Source organism: Scyliorhinus canicula, chromosome 11 (assembly GCF_902713615.1).
Source record: "Scyliorhinus canicula chromosome 11, sScyCan1.1, whole genome shotgun sequence".
In the NCBI taxonomy this organism is placed as follows: domain Eukaryota; kingdom Metazoa; phylum Chordata; class Chondrichthyes; order Carcharhiniformes; family Scyliorhinidae; genus Scyliorhinus; species Scyliorhinus canicula.
In genome coordinates this window covers 88937704-88963567 of record NC_052156.1, presented here as the reverse complement: position 1 = coordinate 88963567, position 25864 = coordinate 88937704, and the positions used below count along the sequence as shown (strand labels likewise).

The 25864-nt window shown below is 52.5% G+C and overlaps 1 protein-coding gene across 1 annotated transcript in view; it reads right to left on the bottom strand.

The window, feature by feature from the left end:
* The window catches only part of LOC119973180 (cadherin-related family member 4-like), a 104986-nt gene that overhangs the window by 29904 nt on the left and 49218 nt on the right, over positions 1 to 25864 (bottom strand). Inside the window, exon 7 of the mRNA XM_038810825.1 lies at positions 15540 to 15679. Within this exon, the coding sequence (XP_038666753.1) occupies positions 15540 to 15679 (140 nt within the window). The remainder of the gene's footprint in view (positions 1 to 15539; positions 15680 to 25864) is intronic.

The following is a 25864-nucleotide window of genomic DNA, read 5'->3' as shown; positions in this document are numbered from 1 at the left end:
GGCCCCTAGTGACGTCCTGAGGCCATCTCGACATCATGGGGCATACGTCTCGAGAACACCGTTTTGTATTCCGCCATATAATGGGATTCTCCGGCCGATCGGCGGACACAATTTCGTCGTTGGCGATCGGAGAATCCCCCCCTTCATGTCGACGCAAGCAGAATATAAGGATCGTGGGCCTGCCGGAGGGGAGTGAAGGAGCTGATGCTGGTGCGGATGTGGGGAGGATGCTGGAGAACCATGGACTCTTGCAACAGAAAAACTGGCATCGCAACTGGATGGCTGGACTACCGTTAAGGGGCTAGTCCCGGTGCCACGTGGAACACCTTCAATTCCAATGGGAATCAGTGCCGGATTCACCGCTTTCCTGATTGATACCCAAAGTCACGATGCTGCAGCCGCCATATAAATAATTCTCTCCCCACATCACTTTCGGTGGGGGCCACGGAGTGAGTGGTCGCACATTTGGTGGCTCCAGCTCGTAGCGGTATTTTCGGACCTTTCAGGTGGATGCGAGGTGCAATAAAAGTGCAGGAGAGTGAGTGGGAGAGACTGACCCTCTGCTGTATGGAGCTGAGGGCCAGAAGTGGTCGAAGAAGAGAGAATCAGTCGGTTGGAGCTGGTGCGGCGCCTGCTACGCACGTGGAGATGGGGGAGGGGCAGGGAGCAGCCCTGCCGGCTCAGTGATTGACAGAGCAGCTGGTGAGTTTCTTAAACGAGACGTTTTTACATAGAATTTACAGTGCAGAAGGAGGCCATTCAGCCCATCGAGTCTGCACCGGCTCTTGGAAAGAGCACCCTACCCAAGGTCAACACCTCCACCCTATCCCCATAACCCAGTAACCCCACCCAACACTAAGGGCAATTTTTTACACTAAGGGCAATTTATCATGCCAGTTCACCCAGCAGCGGAAGGAGAGTCTGGAGGAACTGCCTGGGAGGTGGACTTGATCACGGCGGTGGTTGACCGCGTGGAAACTAAGCTAAGGGTCAGGCGATCCAGAAGATGGAGGAGGTGCCGGGGGAACACGAGGAGCAGTTTGCCTCAATGGCAGCGGAGGTGGGGCTGAGGCGCGATCAGCAGAGGCGGCTTCAGGAGAAGGTTTAAGACCTAGAGAACTGGCCACGCAAGCAGAATATAAGGATCGTGGAGGGGAGTGAAGGAGCCGATGCTGGTGGGTATGTGGGGAAGATGCTGGAGAACCTGCTCCGAGTGGACCAGGACGTGGGTGCAGAGTTGGCCAAGAGGAGAGCGAGCTTCAACAAGGCCAAGGCAGCCCTCTACAAGAAGGGGGTGAAGTTCGGGCTCCTGTACCCGGCACATTTGTGGGTGACCTACGAAGGCCGAGATTTGTATTTTGGCTCGGCGGAGGAGGTGGTAGAATTTGTCAGAGATAATGGACTGGCAGGAGAAGGTCTACATTGAACTTTGGTGGAGATGCTGTTCTGTTGCTGTTAACTTATGTTTCTTTCTTTTTCGGCTTTGGGTTTGTTCTTTGTCCTTTGGTTTCTTTGTTTGGGCTTGGGGAAGGGTTGTTTTTGGTTTGTTTACACTAATGTTCAAGTGGGGGGGGGGGGATCAGTGGGAGGTCGGATTCCAGACACCATGGGCGGGGCTGCCAGGCTAGCTGGGTGGGCTAGTTCACGGAAGGGCAATGGGGCGTGAGTGGAAGGTCAGTGGGGGGGATGGGGGCAGGGGTTGTTGCTGGAGGATCTGGGGTGTGAGGGTGGCGGGGGGGGGGGGGGGGGATGTATTGCTAACAGAGAAAGGGTCTTTAAAGTGTAAAGGGAGGAGGATTGGCCACGGTGGGCGCCCGCGGTGGGCCTGGGGAGGTGCGGGACACGGGCCAGAGGCTGGCCCAAGAGGGACTATGGTTGATCGGCCAGCGTGTCCCCCGGCCCGGCTGGGCTAGTTGAGAATGTGTTCGCATGTTTAATGCGACTGGAGGCGGATGTGGCCACGCTACAAGAGAGCAGCTGAAGGTGGGGGACCAGATTAGGCTGAGGAATGGATGGGTTGGGCAAGTATTTCACTCAGGATTGAATTTTAAAACAAAGTGGGTGGTGATTTTGGTCAGTAAGTGGGTGGTGTTCGCAGTGGGAAACATAGTGGCAGACTCTGGGGGAAGGTACGTTATGGTAAGCGGGAAATTGGAAAGGATGCCGGTGGTTTTAGTAAACATCTATGCCCCGAACTGGGACGAAGTGGAATTTATGAGGCAGGTGCTGGGGAAGATTCCGGACCTGGACTCTCATCGGATGATTACGGCGGGTGGGGGGGGGACTTTAATATGGTCCTGAATCCGAGATTGGACCGGTCGAGCTTGAGGTCGGGGAAGGTGTCGGCTACAACTAAGGAGCTTCAGGGGTTCATGGAGCACATGGGGGGGGCGGGGTGGGGGGGTGGGGGGGGGGGGGGGGGGGGGGGGTGGATCCGTGCAGATTTGGGAGGCCGAGGATGAAAGAATTTTCATTTTACTATCATGTGCACAAGGTGTACTCCCGAATAGATTTATTCCTGTTGGAAGAGACGTTGTTGGTCGGGGTAGTGCAGATGTCGAGTGTTCGGCAATAGTGACGTCGGGCCATAGGCAGCACGGTAGCATGGTGGTTAGCATAAATGCTTCACAACTCCAGGGTCCCAGGTTCGATTCCCGGCTGGGTCACTGTCTGTGCGGAGTCTGCACGTCCTCCCCGTGTGTGCGTGGGTTTCCTCCGGGTGCTCCGGTTTCCTCCCACAGTCCAAAGATGTGCAGGTTAGGTGGATTGGCCATGCTAAATTGCCCGTAGTGTTCCCAAAAGTAAGATTAAGGGGGGGGGTTGTTGGGTTACGGGTGTAGGGTGGATACGTGGGTTTGAGTGGGGTGATCATTGCTCGGCACAACATTGAGGGCCGAAGGGCCTGTTCTGTGCTGTACTGTTCTATGTTCTATGTTCTATGTCCCGCACTGGGTGGAGTGTGCAAGGGGGGGAGGGCAGCACCCGCAATGGAGGCTGGATGTGGGACTGTTAGCGGAGGAAGAGGTGTGTGAGCAGGAAACAAAGGCCATCTGGGGATATGTTGAGATTAATGACACGGGGGAGGTTTCGGCAGGTATGGTTTGGGAGGCACTGAAAGCAGGGGTCAGGGGGGAGTTTATTTTGATTCGGGCACACAGGGAGAAAGCGGAGCGGGCGGAGTTAGAAAGGTTAGTGGAGGAAATCCTCCAGGTGGACAGGAGATACGCAGAGGCCCCGGAGGAAGGGCTGTTAAAGGAATGCCAAAGGCTGTGTGGTGAATGTAACTCTGTAATTCACACTGTGATATATATATGAGACCGTATGATTGTAAGCGCAGTTTTGTTGCCCGACCACTAGCGGGAGTAGCTCTGGGAATGCTTAGGAGTTTGTACAGGGCTCCACCCATGGCTCCTCCCCCTGGACTGCTGCATAAATATCGATGCCCAGATCCAGCCGACCAGTTCATCGAGAGTTCAACGTGTAACAGGCTGGCTCTGTAGTAAGTAGATTAAAACCACTGTTCATATCTCAAAGCACGTGTCTAGTGAATTGATGCCCTCATCAGGCTGCAAATGGAATGTTATCCATGGGTAAGGCAGTCGGGCAGCTGCAAAGGGTCAGAGGGGTGGTACATGAGTATGGGGAGAAAGCGAGTAGGATGCTAGCGCACCAGTTGAGGAAGCAGGAGGCAGCAAGAGAGATTGGGAAAGTGAAGGACACAGGTGGGAATACGGGCCGGGTTTCTCCCGGAATTGGCGGGGCGGCCCGTACCGGCACCAAGAGCGGCGTGAACCATTCCGGCGTCGGGCCGCCCGGAAGTTGCGGAATCCTTCGCACTTCAGGGGGCTAGGCCGGTGCTGGAGGGTTGGCGCCACGCCAACCGGCGTCAAAGGGCTGGCAGCATGTTCTGGCGCATGCGCAGGGGGTTTCTTCTCCCCGCCGGCCATCACGGAGCCTTACAGAGGCTGGCCCGGAGGGTAAGAGTGTCCCCACGGCTCAGGCTCGACCGCAGATTGGTGGGCCCCAATCGCGGGCCCACCCCCCCGAGGCCGGATAAACCCCCCCCCCCCCCCCCCCCGAGGACCCCGCTAGATGGCCGACAAGCCAGGTCCCGCCGGGATGTGCCATGTCCATTTCATGCCAGCGGGACTGGCCAGGAACGCGCAGCCGCTCGGCCCATCGGGGCCCGGAGAATTGCCGGGGGTTGGGGGGAGGGGGGGCACTGCCAACGGCCCCCGACCGGCGCAATGTGATCCCTGCCCCATCCCGAAAACCGGCGCCGGAGGATTCGGCAGCCGGCGTCGGACGGTGGGGCGGGATTCACGCCACCCCCCTGGCGATTCTCCGACCCGGCAGGGTGTCGGAGAATCCCGCCCCCAGGTCTTGGACCCGGCGGGGTAAATGGGGTGTTTAGGGAGTTTTATAGCAAACTGTAAAGCCGGAACCCCCAGCCAGGGAAGAGGGGCTGAGGCGGTTTCTGGGTGGATTGGAGGTCCCAAAGATTGACGTGGAGCTGATGGAGGGCCTGTGGGGTCCCATTTAGGCTTGTAGAAGTAGTAGAGGGGCTGGAGGCGGTGCAATCGGGTAAGGTCCCGGGACCGGATGGGTACCCGATGGAATTTTATAAGTTCTCGGGGGTATTGGGACCGCTGTTGGTGAGGGCCTTCAATGAAGCAAAGAAGTTAGGAATGCTCCCCCCAATGTTGTCACAGGCATCGATCTCCCTCATTTTAAAACGGGATATCGCTTCTCGGCCTTTTGGCTAAGATGAGTGTGAGGTCAGGTGTAAGGCCTGGATCTCAAATATATGTCCGTCTTGTGGGAATCTTGAATTAGATTCAAGTTGAATTGGTTTTTGGAGCAGGCAAGGAGCTGGATTAGGGGTTTGCCCCTGTCCGCACTTTGGGCCCTGGCTTTGTAATGCTGATAAAGTAACAAAAAAGGTAAAAAATTTTAAAACGGGATAAGGATCCGGAAAACTGTGGGTCGTATAGGACGATCTCCCTTTTAAATGTGGATGCCAAACTATTGGCGAAGACCCTGGCCACAAGGATCAAAGACTGCATTCCAGGGGCAATTGGGGAGTTTCAGACAGGGTTCGTTAAGGGGCAGCACCTGGCGACCAACATTAGGAGGTTGCTTAAGGTAATCATGATGCCTCCAGAGGGGGGGGCGAGGTTGAGGTGGTGGTGGCCATGGACGCAGAGAAGACTTTTGATCAGATGGAGTGGGAATACTTATGGGAGGTCCTGGGGCAGTTTGGGTTTGGGCAGGGATTTGAGGATTGGGTCCGGTTGCTGTACCAGGCACCCGTGGCGAGTGTGTGGATGAAACGGGTGAGATCAGATTACTTCAGGTTGTACCAGGGGACCGGGATGTCCACTTTCCCCACTGTTATTTGCCTTGGCTATAGAGCCGTTGGCATTGGCATTGAGAGCGTCGAGGGTCTGGCAGGGGATAGTATGGGGGGGGGAGGGGGGGGGGGGGTGCCCCACAGAGTCTCGCTCTTCGTGGACAATCTGCTTCTGTACATATCGGACCTGCCGGGGGGGGGGGAGGGGGGGGGGGGGGGAGGAGGAGGGATTATGGGGATATTAAAGGAATTTGGCCAGTTTTCAGGATACACATTTAATATGGGTTAGAATGAGGTCTTTGCGATCCAGGCGAGGGGGCAGGAGAAAAGACGGGGCGGCTGGCCTTCCCAAATTTCATTAACTACTACTTGGCGGCGAATATTGCGATGGTCAGGAAGTGGGTAGTGGGGGAGGGGTCGGTGTGGGAGCAGGTGGAGGCGGCATCATGTAAGGACTCGAATTTTGGGGCATTGTTAACGGCACCTCTTCCATTCTCGCCGGCGCGGTACTCCACAAGCTCGGTAGTAGTGGCAGCCCTGAGGGTTTGGGGACAGTGGAGGCAGCATATCGGGTTAGAGGGGGTGTCAGTGTGGGCACCAATATGTGACAACCACCAGTCCGCTCCGGGGGGGGGGGGGGGGGGGGGGGGGGGGCTGGACGGGGGGTTTCAGAGGTGACAGCAGGCAGGGATCGAGAGATTTGGGGATCTCTTTATTGATGAGGGTTTCCCGAGCCTGGAGGAGCTGGAGGAGGAGTTTGAGTTGCCAGGTGGGAATGGGTTCCGGTGTCTGCAGGTGAGGGATTTTATGCGGAGGCAGGTTTCGACCTTCCTGCACCTGCTGCCCCAGGGGCTGAAGGATAAGGTGGTGTCGAGAACAGGAGTAGGAGAGGGCAAGGTCTCAGAGATCTATAAGGAGCTGATGGAGTGGGAGGGGCCCCCGATAGGAGAGGTGAAGAGAAAGTGGGAAGAGGAACTGGGTGGGGAGTTAGAGGCCGGGTTATGGGAGGAGACCCTGAGGAGAGTTAATGCGTCCTCGTTGTGCGCCAGGCTCAGCCTGATACAGTTTAAGGTGGTCCGCATGGGCATACAGGGCCTGGATGAAAAGGTTCTTGAGGAGGTGGACGATGGATGTGGGCGCTGTGCGGGGGGGGGGGGGGGGGGGGGGGGGGGGGGGGGTCCTGCGAACCATGTCCATTATGTTTTAGGCGTGTCCGAGGCTGAGGGGTTTCTGGCAGGGGTTTGCTGATGTCATGTCAGAGGTCTGACAGATGAGGGTGGTGCCGAGTCCAGAGGTGGCGATCTTTGGTGTGTCGGAAGATCCGGGAGCCCAGGGGGTGAGAGAGGCCGATGTTCTGGCCTTTGCCTCCCTGTGGCCCGGAGATGGATCTTACTCGGGTGGAGGGATTTGGAGCCCCCGAAGTCAGGGGCGTGGGTTAGCGACATGGCGGGGTTTCTCAGACTCGAGAAAATTAAATTTGCCCTGAGGGGATCACTGCAGGGGTTTGCATCGACTTCTTCGAGAAGAATTTAGCTGTCAGCAGGGGTGGGGGAAGGTGGCGGGAAGGGGAGGCATGGGAGAGATGAGTAAGGATAGGAGAACCAATGGAGGGGTGGTTGGGGAAGGTGACATTGTTTGAGTAAGTCATGTTGGCTGGGGTCTGCGCCCGGGCGGAGGGGGTGGGGAGGGATTGTTGGTAATATTGTTGTGTTTTTGTTTTTGTTGAAATTTGATGTGTAAAATTATAAATGCCTCAATAAAATATTTTAAAAATATATTAAAAATTCTCCCCCCACACACACATAGAACATACATTGCAGAAGGAGGCCATTCGGCCCACTGAGTCTGCACTGACCCACTTAAACCCCCCCTTCCACCCTATCCCCGTAACCCAATAACCCCTCCTAACCTTTTTGGTCACTAAGGGCCAATCCACCTAACCTACACGTCTTTGGACTGTGGGAGGAAACCGGAGCACCCGGGGGAAACCCACATTGATACAAGTGTCACACGGAACCGCAACCCAACGGGGCCTCACTTCCTCTCCCGCGGCCGAGCTCTACCTCAGCGACCTCCCTTTCCTCCGGACCGCCAACCACATCCAGGGCCCTCTGCTCTGCCACAGTGAGGGGACACAGGCCCGGCGGTTCCCCTCCTGCCGTCTCCCGCACCCGGCGGTTGTGCGCGTCGCCGCACAGACAGTGACCCAGCGGGGAATCGAACCTGGGACCCTGACGCTGTGAAGCCATAGTGCTACCCACTTGTGCTGCCCATCCCAGCCAACAAGATGGCAACGACCTTCTCAGGGTGGCGAGGGTGAGTGGCAGCAGTGTGCCTCTGCACCCGTAACCCTGCCCTCGAGAGGACGGCCGAACCCCTACCCTGCACCACATGCGGGCACCCATACCGGCTGCCATGGCCAGTAACCTGGCCACTGAGGCCATCTCCTACCCACCCGCTGGGCTGCATGTGCCAGATTATCTAACACTGTTGTTTTATGTGTTTCCCCCCCAGCCCCCCAGGAGAAAGCTGCGCACAACCGCCGGGTGCGGGAGAAGACATGAGGGGAACCGCTGACCCTGCGGCCCTTCACTGTGGCAGAGCAGAGGGCCCTGGATGTGGTTGGAAGTCGGAAGGAAAGGGAGGTCGCTGAGGAAGAGCTCGGCCGCGGGAGAGGAAGGGAGGCATCGTTTTAGTTGCGGTTCCGTGTGACACTTGTGTCAACCCCCCCCCACCCACATCACCCCCACACCACACTCACCCCCAAACCATCCTCACCCCCACACCACTGTCACGCCAACACCGCTCTCACCCCCACACCACCCTCAGCCTGCACCCCCCACCACCCCCACTGGTCTGTGGTCTAATCTGTGTTTTGTCTTGTGTCTTACCCCCCCCCCCCCCACCCCCACCCCCCCCCCCCCCCCCCCCGTCTGCAGCCAGAGCCACAGCTGGAGACCCCCCCGTGAGCCGAGCATTGATGGGAGCAGCTTGGACACCAGCCCTCCACCCGAGACTCAGGACACCCTGGAGCTCCATCACAGCTGTCTCCTACATCCTCCACCATCCCAAAGATGTGGTGATCTTTGTGAGGGGTTTCCAGGATGGAAGGTGTAGTGATCACAAAGACACACAAAGCTCTTTTGAAGAACTTAACTAATTTTATTAAGACTACTAAATTTGAGTTTGACACTTATTCTGAATAGCAAACATACATGTAAGAATTAAATTACACTCACTAACACTATCTCTATCTGCTAATTATAACTATTACATCCTAGCTAACTCTGCAATACACTATGACTCTTATCTTTGTCAGCTTCCATCTAACCTTCTTCCCTTAGCTTAAGAGCCAGTGCAATATATAGTACTGTCCCTTAGCTCCCTCTAGTGGCTAGGCTTAACATAATATTAACTCTTCACATGCTGTGCATTTGTATAATGTCACAAGAGACACTCACCTCCTTTGGCCACGTTTGTGAAGAGGCTCCTGGGACACTCTCGTGCTCACCACACAGTTGACTCGGCGCAGCAGGTGGAGGTTGGAACTCCCGAGGGGGCAAAAGGTCGGAGGGCAGGCTGACCAAGGAACGAGCTGCTGTCCAGATGGGTCTTCTCGAACAGACAGTCCCGTCTATAGTGGAGATGCAGTCTCAGAGCCAGGGACTACATGAGGGGTTGTCAGCGAGCATCCAGTACCTGCAGGTGCAGTTGGAGGACTCCTACCGCGTGCAGTAGCAGGAGGTGGTGCCAACAATGCGTGCACTCAGGCCAACACCGCACGGGTGCCGTCCATTGTGGAGGCATTGGGGGCAATTTCGCAATGGATCAGCATGTCCAAGACCTAGGGTATTCTGTGCAGGCACTGGTCGGGGCACAGGACATGATTGCTGCCTCACAGGCAACCATGTCCCTGGGCCACCAGGAAATTGCAGCGCCACTCCTGGGTGTGGCCTGGTCACAGCAGGCCATGGATGGGAACGTCGGCCCAGGGGCTGGCTAACATGGCGCACACACAGAGGGAGGTGGCCCAGTCCCAGAGGGAGATGGCATAGTCACTGGCCGATATGACACAAACCCAGAAGGTGGTGGCACAGTTAATTGGTGATGTGGCACAGTCCCAGATGGAGATGGTCCACCCTCTGTGCTCCATGGCCGTGAGCATGCAGAACTTGGTCGAGACCGGAGTGCGCCACCAGGGCTGGCAGCAGCAAGTGTCAGGGGAGCCTTCAGGAATAGCTCCACTCCATGGAATAGCCCGGGGGCCCTCGGGTATCCTGAGGGTGGAGGAGGTGATGGGGCCCATGCCGGTGACTCCCACAGGGGAGGTGCCGGAACACCGCAGCACCTCGGACCCCAGTCCTCCTGTCCCTGTTGCATCTGGTGCGCAGCAGGCAGAACAGGGCAGCACCATGCCACCTGGGATACCCGAGCAGCAGCCAGGCCCATCCGGGTCCGGTCGCCCCAGAAGGTGCCGGCTAACGGGGACCCTTGTCGATGGGCGGGAATCACAGCAAGCCGCCTCCATTCGTGCTGTACTGCCTGAGAATCCACCTAGATGTAACGTTAGGGCTTGTAAGGCCAGGAAGTTAGAAACTAGTTAAGTTAGCATGGATGCAGGGCACAGTTTCGTTATATGGGCTACAGCACAATACTGTATATATTTGTTCACAATAAACACCTGATACCACTGTTACAACCTGCCTGGGTGCGCTGTCTGATGGGTGTGAGGGGTGGGCTGGTCTGTGCTGACCGGAGGGGTGGTGGAGGGGAAATGGGCGGACCCTGTGGGTGGCCCGTGCTCCCCACCCTTCTTTGCCCCACCCCTCCCGACATTCCCCACCGTGTGATGGAATGGCCAGCTCGCATGCAGGGACCACCCAGATGGATGATGGAAAGTGCTACCGTGGGCATGAGTCAGACATCAGCGTATGATGCGGAGCACCAGAGCTCATCGTGGAGCGGGTTGTCATCATCCTCCATCCCATGGACCAGACCAGCTGTTACTGCCAATCCAGGGCCCCCACACCGTAGTGTTGCAGGTATGTATCATGGAGGGGGTTGAAGGCGGGGAGTGGCTGAGGGTGTGTGTGTGAGGGGGTGTAGGGTTGGGATGAGGTGTCCGTGCCTCTGGAAAGCCCGGCCCCCTAGCACATGACCCTAGCGCACACGTCATGCAGCCTACCATGCCTGGCTGGGCTCCATGTTCTGCCTACCCTCCCCCTCCTCCGCAGCCTCCTCGTCGGATGAGGCCTGGAGTTCCTCCTCCTCCTCCAGCACATCACCCCTCTGCTGTGCGTGTTGTGGACGACGCAGCAGGCCGCCACGATGCAGGCGACCCTCTTAGCATTGTACTCAAGGGTCCCTCCAGAGCGGTCCAGGCACCTGATGGCATTGAACCCCGCTGCCTGGGCATGCTGGTGGGCTCAGTTCACATTGAAATGGATGTACTGAGCCGCCTGGGCACATAGGCCCTCCGTGACAGCATGGATGCACCTGTGCACCAAGCCCTCTGAGATCCCGGACAGGCCCCCACTCGGTGGAAGGACCTCATGGCGTAAAGGTTCAGGGCAATCATCACCTTGACAGCCACCGGGAGTGGGTTTCCTCCCCCGTTCATCTGTGATGTCAGGTGCGTCATGATCTGGCAGATGTGTCGCACTGTCTCCCTGCTCAGCCGGAGTCTCCGACGGCATGCCCAGACCTGCAGGTCCTCGAATGACAGGCGCTACAGGGACACACGAGGCCTCATGCGGCAACTCCTTTGCACCTCCTCCTTGGCCTGTTGGGTGGGCGGCTCTCCATCCTCAGCAGCTGCCTCTGGGGCAGGTTCCACTGCTGCAGCTTCCTCCTCCTCAAGCAGCTCCAGCTTGTATAGCCACAGGGCAACCCCCAGGGCGAGTAGGAGGTAGGACACCAATGTTGGTTGGATTCCAATATCCTTTGTCTACTGCTGTCGAGGCACTGGAGAATTTTCATTTGCTGTGAAACTGGCGCCCCCTTGAGTTCGGCATCAAAATTGATTCTCCGCCTATTCGCGTTTCCCGACTCTGGTGTCAGCCGGTGGAGAATCCTGCCCAACGTTGTAGCAGAGGCTATCCTTATGTGCGGCTGTCCTGTTATTGTATGTGACAGACTTTCTCTCCAGTGCAGAGGGCATAATGAAACTGCTTGGGAGGTTTGGCTCCTTTTCGGAGTACAGACTGAACCTGGGTAAAAGTGAAGGTTTTCCGGTGACTCCCCCAGGAAGGGGAGCCTACATGAGGAAGTTGCCTTGTTGCCTGGCCTGGTCCAGTTTTCATTATGTGGGTGTCTGGGTGGCCCACCACTGGGCCTTGTTACAGAAGCTAAATTTTGGCTAGAGTGCTGAAGGATTACCTCAGGACCTAAATCTGCCGCTGACTTTGGCAGGAAAGGTCCAGCCGATTCAAATGAATGTCCTCCCAAGGTTTCTGAGCCGGGATTCCCCGAGCCTTCGCACCGCAATCGTGCTTGGTGCGGGGGCGGAGAATGGGGTGTCAGTCCCACGATCGGGGGCTGGATAATCACTGCATGCGCGCAACCGAGGCGACGCCAGTCGGGGGCCATTGAAAGAGGCCCCCGCGGCCATTCTCTGCAGACAACTGGCCGAGTTCCCGCTGGGCGTGGTTCGCTCATGGTTCCACCCAGTGGGAGCTCGGAGTGGCGGCTGCCGACTCAGTCCACGGCCGCCCTGGTGGGGGCAGCGGGGGATCCGTCACCTGGGGGGGGGGGCCCTCCAGGACGGCTAGGCCCGCGATCAGGGGCCACCGATTGGTGGGCGGGCACAATCTGGGGGTGGCCTCTAATGTCGGGGGCCAGCCCGCTGTGTGGTCCACCATGTGCAGAGCCGCGGCCGGAAGTGCTGGGCCCCGTGTCGGTAGCTGGAACTGCGAGGAGCACTCTGGGGCCCTGCAAGTCCCCTTCAAAATGGAGAATCTCTCCAGTCCAGAGAAAACCCAGAGTGATTTGCCCTTTTTCTCGCGGGCGTTGGGACATAGCCTCATTATCATGAGAATTCCGCCCCTGTTCTTTCTTTCAAATTTTCCTTTCAAAATAAGCTGATCTTGTCTTTTATTTTGGTGGGCAGGACCCCACAGATCTGTTGTTTTTTTGTTTACAAAAGAATAGGCAATCAGAGGGCCTTGTGTAACCGAACCTGTAATATTATTCTTTGTCGGTGAATATTGAAAAGGTGCGGGGTTGGTATAGAGGTACGGAGTCCATGTGGGGACGGATGGAGAGGAATTACTGTAAAGGCACCAGCTTGAGGGCATTTGTTATGGCTATCCTTCCGTTTTCCCCAATCAATTGGATTGCCAATCCGGTGGTGGTGGCCACCTTTAAAATATGGGGATAATATGGGGAGGCGGTGGTGTAGTGGTATAGTCATTGGACTACTTAAACAGAGACCTAGAGTAATGTTCTGGGGACCCAGGTTCAAATCCCACCACTGCAGATGATCAAATTTGAATTAAAAGTCGAATGATAACCGTGAAACCATTGCCGATTGTCATAAAAAAAAACCCATCTGGTTCCCCAATGTCCTTTAGGGAAGGAAATCTGCCATCCTTACCTGGTCTGGCCGACATGTGACTTCAGACCCACAGCAATGTGGTTGTCTCTTCACTGCCCCTCAAGGGCGATTAGGGATGGGCAATAAATGCTGGCACAGCCTGTGCCACCCACGTCCCATGAACAAATAAAAAACAATTATACGGCACCTCAAACTGGGTGCTATGTCAATGTTGACCCCAATATGTGGGAACCATCGTATTGTGCTCATAATTCTAGATTTGACTTTGAGGCTTGGAGGCAGAGGACTTAGAGAGGCTTGGTGATTTGTTTGCTGATGGTAAGCTCTTGTGTTTTGAGGAGTGGTCGGCTCCCAAGAATTAATCAGTTTCGATACTACCATATGCAAAATTTTGCACGCAGGGAGATGGATTCCTTCCCTTTGGTCCCCACCCCCGCCCTCATTGATGGACAGAGTTCTTTCAGCGGCAAACGTAGAGGAGGGGAGGAATGTCAGAGATCTGCAGTTGGCTGAAGTCGACGAAGCAGGTTCTGTTGGACGAGGTTGAAAGAAAGTGGGAGGAGGGTGGGGTGTGGAGCGAGGCTCTACATGGAGTCAACTCTATGTCTTTGTGCGTTAGGTTAAGCCTGATTCAATTCAAGGTGGTGCATAGGGCGCATTTGACCAAGGCTCGAATGGGTATGTTTTTTGCGGACATAGAGGATAGGTGCTCTAGGTGCTCTGGGGGCCCGGCACATCACACACACATGTTCTGGTCCTGCTCTGGGCTTCTGTGCTTCTGGGTCTTCTTCTTCAGAACCATATTGAGAATTCTTGGAATTGACTTGGAACCATGTCCATTAGTGGCTTTGTTTTGGATCTCAAACTTACTGGAGTTGCAGACAGGGGTGACGGTGGTGTGGTGAATGTATTATGGCAACCATTCACCACTGTATTGCATTGTACTATGTTGTTGCCCATGTGGGCTCCACTTATGGACCATTGTATTGTATTACACTGCTTGTATCATGTTGGTGCCCTTGTGGGCTCCGCCCCTGGCTCCGCCCCCTTGAGGGGAGGTATATAGAGCAGCTGCCCTGTAGGCAGCTCACAGAGCAGAGCAGTCGCAGGCAGGCACTGTTCTAATTGATTAAAGCCACTGTTCACATCAACTCTCTGTCTCGTGTGAATTGATGGTCGCATCAGGTGGATGTTCTTGCCTTTGCTTCCCTGATAGCTTGAAGGAGAGTCCTGTTTGATTGGAAGTCTTTGACCCGTCTAGTGCTGCCGCGTGGTTAAGTGACCTGATAGAGATTTTGTACTTGGAAAAAAATCAAGTATGTAAGGGGAAGGTCAGCTGGGGGTCTACCTGAGGTGGTAGATGTTTATTTCCTTTTTCAGAGAGATGGTCACCGTCAGATGCTGTGGGGGTGGGGGGGGGAGGGGGGGGCATAAGGGATTCATTGTTGTTTTTTTGTGTTTGTGTGGAGTGGATGAAAGGATTCTAATATTGTTAACTGTTGTATATATATAGTTGTGACTGGCGATCGGAGGATTGATTCGGACGTCGGAATCGGGACCGGCGACGGTTTGATGCCGGCTCACCATGCTCCACCATCCAAACTGCTGTCATTGTGACACACGCCCATTTGCCATTTCAATGCCATTGGTGCATCAACTACTGGCCCACCCGCAATGCCCCGCCCGCGATGGGCAGAGTTCTCAATGGCGCAGGCCACATGTGGTCCCAAGCGGTTGGGAATACGGCCTGCCGGCTGTGGACAGTGTCCAGCGCCGCCACACGCTGCTGGGATCCATGCTGCTGACTGGGGCGCTTTTGCTAGGGGTGGGGAGACAGGTGAGTGGGGGGGGGGGGGGGGGTGACCAGGGGGTGAGCTGTGGGTCGCGGTTTGAGGGTTAGTGTTCGTGCATAGCCAGCGCTATGAGTTTCGGCGCGGCCGGTGCAAGTCTTCAGCTGTGCGCATGCGCGCCCCCCCCGGGACCTGGACATTCTCTGACCGTTTTTGCCGCTATCTGCAGGAGTTTCACTCGGCATCGGTGTTCGCCCCTCATCGGTACCAGAATCAGTGAGGGTCTAGCACCAATTTTCCTGTCATGAAAGTCCACACATGCTCCGCTGGCGTCAACACAGTCTCAGAAACGGAGAATCCAGCCCCCTAGTCTTAAAAATTGTGATCAAATTTTTTTTGGGGGGTGGGATGGGTTGGATGGTGTGGAATATTTTTGTATTTTGTCTGAATCTGGTTGAATATTTTGTATGTTTGTAAACTGAAAATCTTTTCTTTGAATAAATTTTTTTTTTAAATGTTAACTTTTGTGGGCCTTGGCCTTTTTCTACAAAATAGTGGCCCTGCCCCACCCCTCCCCTCCCCACCCCATTGAGGGGAAATGACTGACGCACGATCAATTGCACAAAGACGAGAGTTGGATGCAATCGAGGCTTTAATACACTAAGATATGTGGCCTCCTACAGCAGCTGACGAAATGGCTGCTGTACGGGGAGCACACATATTTATACTCTGCCTACTGGGCGGAGCCAGCAGACAGGGACTACCCCCGTACCTGTAGTACAGGGCCTTACCACAAATCACCTCAGATATACATTAGTGGTGACTACCACAATGACCTCACCTCGAACGACAATTCCACAGCAGTAATGCCAAAGCCACAGCAGCCAATGCTGAGACCAATGTCAGAACCACTACAAACCAGGCCTCAGGCTTCCAGTAATTATTCAGCACAGTCACCATTTTGTTAACTGGGGTCCTTGTCTGTAAAATAAGAAAATGGAAAAGACAAATGGCAGTCATTACAGATGGCCTTGGATTTTGTTTATTGTCACGTGTACCAAGGTACAGTGAAAAGTATTTTTCTGCGAGCAGCACAACAGATCATTAAGTGCATGAAAAGAAAAGGAAATAAAAGAAAATACATAATCGGGCAACACAAGGTACACAATGTAACTACATATCACCAGCATCGGGTGTAGCGTACAGGGGTGTAGTGTTAATGAGGTCAGTCCATAAGAGGGGCAATTAGGAGTCTGGTAACAGCGGGGAAGAAGCTGTTTTTGAGTCTGTTCATGCGTGTTCTCAGACTTTTGTATCTCCTGCCCGATGGAAGAAGTTGGAAGAGTGAGTAAGCTGGGTGGGAGGAGTCTTTGATTATGCTGCCCGCTTTCCCCGGGCAGCAGGAGGTGTAAATGGAGTCAATGGATGGGAGGCAGGTCCGTGTGATGGACTGGGTGGTGTTCACGACTCTCTGAAGTTTCTTGCGGTCCTGGGCCGAGCAATTGCCATACCAGGTTGTGATGCAGCCAGATAGGATTCTTTCTATGGTGCATCTGTAAAGGTCAACTGGATCTGTTATCTGATTGCTCAGGAGGAGCTGCCGTTCCTGGGATCCCCCTCGTCAATGTGGCTCAGGCAATACCAGCCAATGGAACTCAACTCTGGGCCATCGGTCAAATAAATTTAATATGAAGGCACACACTTGGGGACTGCTGTTTATGGGAAAGAAACCAATTGGATCGTAACTCACAACCACACAAGAACTGGAATAGACCATTCAGCTCATCACGTTCGCTCCAATCTCTCAGTGAAATTGTGGCTGGTTTTGGGCCTCACCTTCCTGCCCTAACTTTCCTAGTCAGCTGGATAGTTTGAAAAGGTGGGATGCCCTCATTCTCACCTTAGCGGGAAGATAAATATTCTCCTGAGGTTTTTGTTTTTGTTCCAGTGTCTCCCAATCTTTCTTCCCAAGGTGTGTTCTGCAGGGTTATTAGATTAGTATCTACTTCTGTTTGGGCTGGTAAGACTCCTCAGGTCCGCAGGACTTTTTTGCAAAGAGATAGGCAGTCGGGGGGGGGGGGGGGGGGGGCGGGGGTGTTGGCACTACCTAACCTGTTACGTTACTACTGGGCGGCAAATATTGACAAGGTACAGGGGTCGTTCAGTGTTCCGGGGCGGAATTCTCCGACCCCCCACAGGGTCGGGGAATCGCCCGGGGCCGGCGTAAATCCCACCCCCGCCGTGGCTGGTATTCTCCGTCACCCGGGAATCGGCGGGAGTGGGAATCACGCCTTACCGATCGGCGTGCCTCCCACGCCGATCGGCGTGCCCCCCGCGGTGATTCTCCGGCCCGCGATGGGCCGAAGTCCCGCCGCTGACAGGCCTCTCCCGCCGACGTGGTTTAAACCACCTCTGTGCCGGCGGGATTGGCAGCACGAGCGGGCCCCCGGGGTCCTGGGGGGTGGGGGCGTGGGGCGATCAGACACCAGGTGGGGTGCCCCCATGGTGGCCTGGCCCGCGATCGGGACCCACCGATCGGCGGGAGGGCCTGTGCCGTGGGGGCACTCTTTTTCTACCGCCGCCACCACGGCTTCCACCGCGCATGCGCCGGTGGTGACGTCAGCAGCCCCTGATGCTCCGGCGCATGCGCGGACCGGCGAAGGCCTTTCGGCCAGCCCCGACGCCGGGCAGCGTAGCGCCAAAGGCCGTTGCCGCCAGTTTTGGTGCCATCGGCGGAGCGGGAGCCACTCCAGCGCGGGCCTAGCCCCTAAAGGTGCGGAACATTCTGCACCTTTGGGGAGGCCCGACGCCGGAGTGGTTGGCGCCACTCCCCTACGCCGGGACACCCTGCCCCGCCGGGTAGGGGAGAATTTCACCCCCAGACTCCACATGGGGGCGGATGGAAGAGGTTTTTTGTATAGGGTCCAGTTTAAGGTCCCTGGTTGCTACATCACTTCCATTGTCCCCTGCTAAATTCTCTTTGAGCCTGGTGATGATTGCCATTTTGAGAATTTGGAATCAATTTAGGCAGCTTTTAAAAATGGGTTCCATATCACTGCTGGCTCAAATTTGCAGATTCAGTGTTGAGAACATAGGAGAGGGAGAGTCTGGAGAGGTTTAGGGACATGTTTCTGGAAGGTAGGTTCGCTGGCCTAGACGAGTGGTTCGAGAAGTTCTAATTCCCGAGAGGGAATGTTTTCAGGTACAGGTTTATTTTACACAAGGAGCTTCCTTCATTTCCCCTGGTGCCTTTGCCTTCGGTTATAGAACATAGAACATAGAACAGTACAGCACAGAACAGGCCCTTCGGCCCTCGATGTTGTGCCGAGCAATGATCACCCTACTTAAACCCACGTAACCCGTATACCCGTAACCCAACAATCCCCCCATTAACCTTACACTATGGGCAATTTAGCATGGCCAATCCACCTAACCTGCACATCTTTGGACTGTGGGAGGAAACCGGAGCACCCGGAGGAAACCCACGCACACACGGGGAGGACGTGCAGACTCCACACAGACAGTGACCCAGCCGGGAATCGAACCTGGGACCCTGGAGCTGTGAAGCATTGATGCTAACCACCATGCTACCGTGAGGCCCCAAGGACAGGGTCCTGTCCTTGCCTGAGTTAGGGGAGGGTGAGAGATTGGATGTCCAAGTGCAGACGCTGGCCTCTTCACAGGGTCAACTTCACATCCTCATGTGCAAAGTTAAGCCTGATCCAGTTCAAGGTGGTTCATAGGTCACACCTGTCTGGGGCACGTATGAGCGGTGTGTGCGATTTTGGTCTTGTCATCAGTTTGTTAGTTTCTGGGTCTTCCTTTTTGATACAGTGTCAGGGATTTGGGGTGGGGGGGGGGGGGGGGGGGGGGTTCAGTTAGAGCTCTGCCCGTTGGTGGCCATTTTTTTACTATCGGATTCGTCGGTGCTGCAGACGGGGATGAGGGCAGGTGTCCCAGCTTTCGCCTCACTAATAGCCTGGAGGCGAGTACTGCTTGGGTGGAGGTTCCCGGTGCTGCCTCAGGCCTCGGCTTATTTGCATCTTAAAAAGATCAAGTGCACCGTGAGAGGATTGCTGGTAGGATTCTACCCGAGGTAGCAGCCTTTCACCTTCTTCAGGGAACTGATTACTGTCAGCTGTTGGGGGTAGGGGGCTGGTTTCTCTTCTTATTTTGATTAAAGTTTTTGTTTTGACTTTGATTAAAGTGCGATTTGGCAAGGATAGATTGGGAAGCTTACTAAAGGGGTTGACGGTGGACAGGCAGTGGTTCATATTTTAAAAACATGTGCATTAATTAGGACAATTATTCATTCCTGTCTGGCTCAAAAATAAGAGAGGAAAGATGGCTTAACCATGCCTTACAAAAAAAATTGGGGCTAATATTAAATCCAAAGAGTCATATAGTCATACAGCACAGAAAAGGCCCTTTGGCTCATCGTGTCTGCGCCGGTCAAAAACAACCACCTAACCATTCTAATCCCATCTTCCAGCACTTGGCCCGTAGCATTGTATGCTCTGGGATCACACTGGGATAAATACTTAAATATGATGTGGGTCTCTGCCTCCATCACCCTTTCAGGCAGCAAGTTCCAAACTCCCACCACCCTCTGGGGAAAAATGTTTGTTCTCACCTCTCATCTAAACCGCCTGCCCTTAGCTTAAATCTATGTCCCCTGGTAATTGTCCACCAAGGGGAAAAACATTCTCCCTGTTTACTCTATATCTTCCTCATAATTTTCACAATTATGTCCCCCTCAGTCTCCTCTGCTCCAAGGAAAACAACCCTAATCTATCCAATCTTTCTTCACAGCGAAAACTCTCCAGCCCAGGCAGCATCCTGGTAAATCTTCCCTGCACCCTTTCCAGTGCTATCACATCAGTCCTATAATGTGGATTCCAAAGCTGCACAAATACTCTCGCTGTGGCCTAACCAACATTTTATATCGTTCCAGAATAACTTCCCTGCTCTTAAACTCTATGCCTTGGCTAATAAAGACTATACCAGATGCCTTCTTGTCCACTGTATCCACCTGCTCTGTTACCTTAAGGGACTGGTGTACCTGCACACCAAGGTCCCTTTGATCCTAGTGCTTCCCATGGTCCTGCCATTTATCAAGTATTCCCTTGCCTCATTTGCCCTGCCCAAGTGCATCACCTCACACTTATCCGGATTGAATTCCATTTGCCACCGATCAGCCCATCTGACCAACCCGTTTATATCCTCCTGTAATCGAAAACTATCCTCCTCACTATTTACCACCCCGCCAATTTTGTCTCAGTCTATTTGAAGAGTAAAGTCCTCCACAACAATTACATTCCTTTGTTACAAGTTCCAATACTTGAGGGGCCGGTTTAGCTCACTGGGCTAAATCGCTGGTTTTTAAAGCAGACCAAGCAGGCCAGCAGCACGGTTCGATTCCCGTACCAGCCTCCCCAGACAGGCACCGGAATGTGGCAACTAGGGGCTTTTCACAGTAACTTCATTGAAGCCTACTCGTGACAATAAGCGATTTTCATTTCATTTCAATAATCTCTTGTTTAATGTTCTATTTGACAGTATAACTACTGCTGGGGGACCTATAAACTACACCCCGCCAGCTTTTTTCTGACTTGCTATTCCTAAATTGCACCCATACTGATTCTGCTTCATGAGTTTCAGCAGCCAGTTCTTTCCACTACTGTGGCACAGTTAGCACTGTTGCCTCACAGCTCCAGGGACCCAGGTTAAATTCTGACCTTGGGTTACTGTTTGTGTGGATTTGTGCATTCTCCCCGTGTCTGCGAGGATTACTTCCTGGTGTCCAGTTTCCTCCCACATTCCAAAAATGTGCAATTAGGTGGATTGGCCATGCTAAACTGCCCCAAAGTGAGATTATGGGATTAGGGTGGGGGGATTGGATTTAGGTAGAATGCTCTTCCAGAGGGTTGGTGCAGACTCGATGGGCCGAATAGCCTTTTACACTGTGGGGAATCTATAATTCTAATGTCCTCATGCTGTCCTTTACTATAAAGGCTACTCCTTCTCCTTTGCATTCGGCCCATCTTTCCGAAATTTTGTGCACCCTGAAATATTTATTTCCCAACTCTGCTTTTCACAGTAACTTCATTGCAGTGTTAATGTAAGCCTACTTGTGACAATAAAGATTGTTATTATTATTATGGTTATCATGTGAGCACATGTCTGTTATGGCAATTACAACAAAACCATTTATCTCCATTTGTGCCATTGATTCATCTATCTTACTGCAGATGCTTCACACGTTCAGATAAATTCATGTATTCGCAGTTTCATTTTACCCGTGTTGACCTCCAATATTTGATTCACATCCTAGTGAATGTCTATGCCATCATAGGTACATGGGAGTTAAGAACATAAGAACTAGGAGCAGGAGTAGGCCATCTGGCCCCTCGAGCCTGCTCCGCCATTCAATGAGATCATGGCTGATCTTTTGTGGACTCAGCTCCACTTTCCGGCCCGAACACCATAACCCTTAATCCCTTTATTCTTCAAAAAACTATCTATCTTTACCTTAAAAATATTACCTCAACTGCTTTACTGGTCAAGGAATTCCAGATTCACAACCCTTTGGTGAAGAAATTGCTCCTAAACTCAGTCCTAAATCTACTTCCCCTCATTTTGAGGCTATGCCCCCTAGTTCTGCATTCACCCACCATTGGAAACAAACTGCCCGAATCTATCCTATCTATTCCCTTCATAATTTTATATGTTTCTATAATATCCCCCCTCACCTTTCTAAATTCCAACCAGTACAGTCCCAGTCTACTCAACCTCTCCTCATAATCGAACCCATAATCAGCTCTGGGATTAACCGAGTGAATCTCCTCTGCACACCCTCCAGCGCCAGTACATCCTTTCTCAGGTAAGGAGACCAAAACTGAACACAATACTCCAGGTGTGGCCTCACTAACACCTTATACAATTGCAGCATAACCTCCCTAGTCTTAAACTCCATCCCTCTAGCAATGCAGGACAAAATTCAATTTGCCTTCTTGATCAGCTGTTGCACCTGTAAACCACCTTTTTGCGACTCATGCACTAGCACACCCAGGTCTCTCTGCACAGCAGCATATTTTAATATTTTATCATTTAAATAATAATCCTGTTTGTTGTTATTCCTACCAAAATGGATAACCTCACATTTGTCAACATTGTATTCCATCTGCCAGACCCTAGCCCGTTCACTTAACCTATCCAAATCCCTCTGCAGACTTCCAGTATCCTCTGCACTTTTTGCTTTACCACTCATCTTAGTATCATCTGCAAACTTGGATACATTGCCCTTGGTCCCCAACTCCAAATCATCTATGTAAATTGTGAACAATTGTGGGCCTAACACTGACCCCTGAGGGACACCACTAGCTACTGATTGCCAACCAGAGAAACAACCATTAATCCCCACTCTTTGCTTTCTATTAATTAACCAATCCTCTCTCCATGCTACTACTTTACCCTTAATGCCATGCATCTTTATCTGATGCAGCAACCTTTTGTGTGGCACCTTGTCAAAGGCTTTCTGAAAATCCAGATATACCACATCCATTGACTCCCCATTATCTACCGCACTGGTAATGTCCTCAAACAATTCCACTAAATTAGTTAGGCATGACCTGCCCTTTATGAACCCATGCTGCGTCTGCCTAATGGGACAATTTCTATCCAGATGCTTCGGTATTTCTTCCTTGATGATAGATTCCAGCATCTTCCCTACTACCGAAGTTAAGCTCGCTGGCCTATAATTACCCGCTTTCTGCCTACCTCCTTTTTTAAACAGTGGTGTCACGTTTGCTAATTTCCAATCCGCCGGGACCACCCCAGAGTCTAGTGAATTTCGGTAAATTATCACTAGTGCATTTGCAATTTCCCATGCCATCTGTTTTAGCACTCTGGGATGCATTCCATCAGGGCCTAGAGACTTGTCTACCTTTAGCCCCATTAGCTTGCCCATCACTACCTCCTTAGTGATAACAATCATCTCAAGATCCTCATCTGTCGTAGCCTCATTTCTATCAGTCACTGGCATGTTATTCGTGTCTTCCACTTTGAAGACCGATCCAAAAAGCCTGTTCAATTCCTCAGCCATTTCCTCATCTCCCATTATTAAATCTCCCTTCTCATCCACTAAAGGACCAATGTTTACCTTAGCCACTCTTTTTTGTTTTATATATTTGTAGAACCTTTTACTATCTGTTTTTATATTCTGAGCAAGTTTACTCTCATAATTTATCTTACTCTTCTTTATAGCTTTTTTAGTAGCTTTCTGTTGCCCCCTAAAGATTTCCCAGTCCTCTAGTCTCCCACTAATCTTTGCCACTTTGTATGCTTTTTCCTTCAATTTGATACTCTCCCTTATTTCCTGAGATATCCATGGTCGATTTTACCTCTTTCTACCATCCTTCCTTTTTGTTGGTATAAACCTTTGCTGAGCACTGTGAAAAATTGCTTGGAAGGTTCTCCACTATTCCTCAACTGTTTAACCATACAGTCTTTGCTCCCAGTCTACCTGAGCTAGTTCTTCTCTCATCCCATTGTCTTCTCCTTTGTTTAAGCACAAAACGCTAGTATTTTAAATTCCACCATATTGTGATCGTTCCTTCCGAGAGGATCCCTAACTATGAGATCATTAATCAATCCTGCCTCATTACACAGGACCAGATCTAGGACCGCTTGTTCCCTCGTAGGTTCCATTACATACTGTTCTAGGAAACTATCGTGGATACATTGTATAAACACCTCCTTAAGGCTGCCTTGACCGACCTGGTTAAACCAATCGACATGTAGATTAAAATCCCCCATGATAACTGCTGTACCATTTCTACATGCATCAGTTATTTCTGTGTTTATTGCCTGCCCCACCATAATGTTACTATTTGGTGGCCTATAGACTATCCTATCAGTGACTTTTTCACCTTACTATTCCTGATTTCCACCCAAATGGATTCAACCTTATCCTCCATAGCACCGATGTCATTCCTTACTATTGCCCGGATGTCATCCTTAAATAACAGAGCTACACCACCTCCCTTACCATCCATTCTGTCCTTCCGAATAGTCTGGTACCCTCGGATATTTAACTCCCAGTCGTGACCATCCTTTAACCATGTTTCAGTAATGGCCACTAAATCATAGTCATTCACGATGATTTGCGCCATCAAATCATTTACCTTATTCCGAATACTACGAGCATTCAGGTAAAGTACATTTATGTTGGCTTTTATACCTCTGCTTTGAATCTTAACACCTCAATTAGTAACCCCACCCAAGTTATAGTTCCTCTTAACTTTTCTCCTAATTTTCCTTGTCGTTGAACCCATATCTTCATGTAACAACCTGCCGCGTCGCTTACCATTTACATAGAACATAGAACAGTACAGCACAGAACAGGCCCTTCGGCCCTCGATGTTGTGCCGAGCCATGATCACCCTACTCAAACCCACGTAACCACCCTATACCCGTAACCCAATAACCCCCCCTTAACCTTACTTTTTAGAACACTACGGGCAATTTAGCATGGCCAATCCACCTAACCCGCACATCTTTGGACTGTGGGAGGAAACCGGAGCACCCGGAGGAAACCCACGCACACACAGGGAGGACGTGCAGACTCCGCACAGACAGTGACCCAGCCGGGAATCGAACCTGGGACCCTGGAGCTGTGAAGCATTTATGCTAACCACCATGCTACCGTGCTGCCCATTAAGCCCTCACTTCCACCCTATCTCCAGAACCCAATAACCCCTCCTAACCTTCCCGTTTTATTCCTTTTAGTATTACTGGGCCTATTCACTGAGCTCCCTTTAGTCACTGTACCTTGTACTGTCGCCCTTTTTGATTTTTGACTGTGGCTTCTCTGCCTTACACTTTCCCCCTTACTGCCTTTTGTTTCTGTCCCTGTTTACTACCTTCCGACTTCCTGCATCGGTTCCCATCCCCCTGCCACATTAGTTTAAACCCTCCCCAACAGCTCTTGCAAACACCCCCCTGAGGACATCAGTTCCAGTCCTGCCCAGGTGCTGACCATCCGGTTTGTACTCGTCCCACCTCCCCCAGAACCGGTTCCAATGCCCCAGGAATTTGAATCCCTCCCTCTTGCACCATCTCTCGAGCCACGCATTCATTCTATCTATCCTGACATTCCTACTCTGACTAGCTCAGACGTGCAGGTTAGGTGGATTGGCCGTGCTAAATTGCCCTTAGTGACTAAAAAAGGTTAGGAGGGGTTATTGGGTTCTGGAGATAGGGTGGAAGTGAGGGCTTAAATGGGTCGGTGCAGACTCAATGGGCTGAATGGCCTCCTCTGCACTGTATGTTCTATGTTCTCCCTGAATTCAGCTTGTAGGACTTCATGCCGTTTTTTATCTTATCGTTGGTGCCTATGTGCACCACGACAGCTGGCTGTTCACCCACCCCCCACCTAGAATGTCCTCCAGCTGCTCCAAGACATCCTTGACCCTTGCACCAGGGAGGCAACATACCATCCTGGAGTCTCAATTGCGTCAGCAGAACCACCTGTCTGTTCACCTTACGATTGAGTCCCCTATCACTATAGCCCTGCCATTCTTCTTCCTGCCCTGCTGCGCAGCAGTGCCAGTCATGAACGTGGCTGCTGCTGCCCCCCCCCCTGGTGAGCCATCTCCCTCAACAGTATCCAAAGCGGTATATCTGTTTTGCAGGAAGATGACCGCAGGGGACACCTGCACTGCCTTCTTATTTTTGCTCTGTTTTTTGGTGACCCATTTTCTATCTCCCTCAGTAACTTTCACCTGCGGTGTGACCAACTCATTAAACGTGCTGTCCACGACCTCCTCAGCATCGCGGATGCTCCAAAGTAAGTCCATCCGCAGCTCCAGAGCCATCAAGCGGTCTAACAGGAGCTGCGACTGGACACACATCTTGAACATGAAGGAGCCAGGGACAGTGGACGTGTCCCTGAGCTCCCACATCGCACAGGAGGAGCATGACACAGGCTGTGATCTCCTGCCATGTCTTAAACCTTAGGTTAACTTATACAACCACAATTCCCCAAAAATGAAAGAAAAAATAAATAAATAAATTCGACAATGAAAAGAAAAACTACTTACCAGTCACTTACCAGAGTTAAAAAGCACCTCCTCCCCACCCAGCTTTGAATTCCCACCTAGCTTC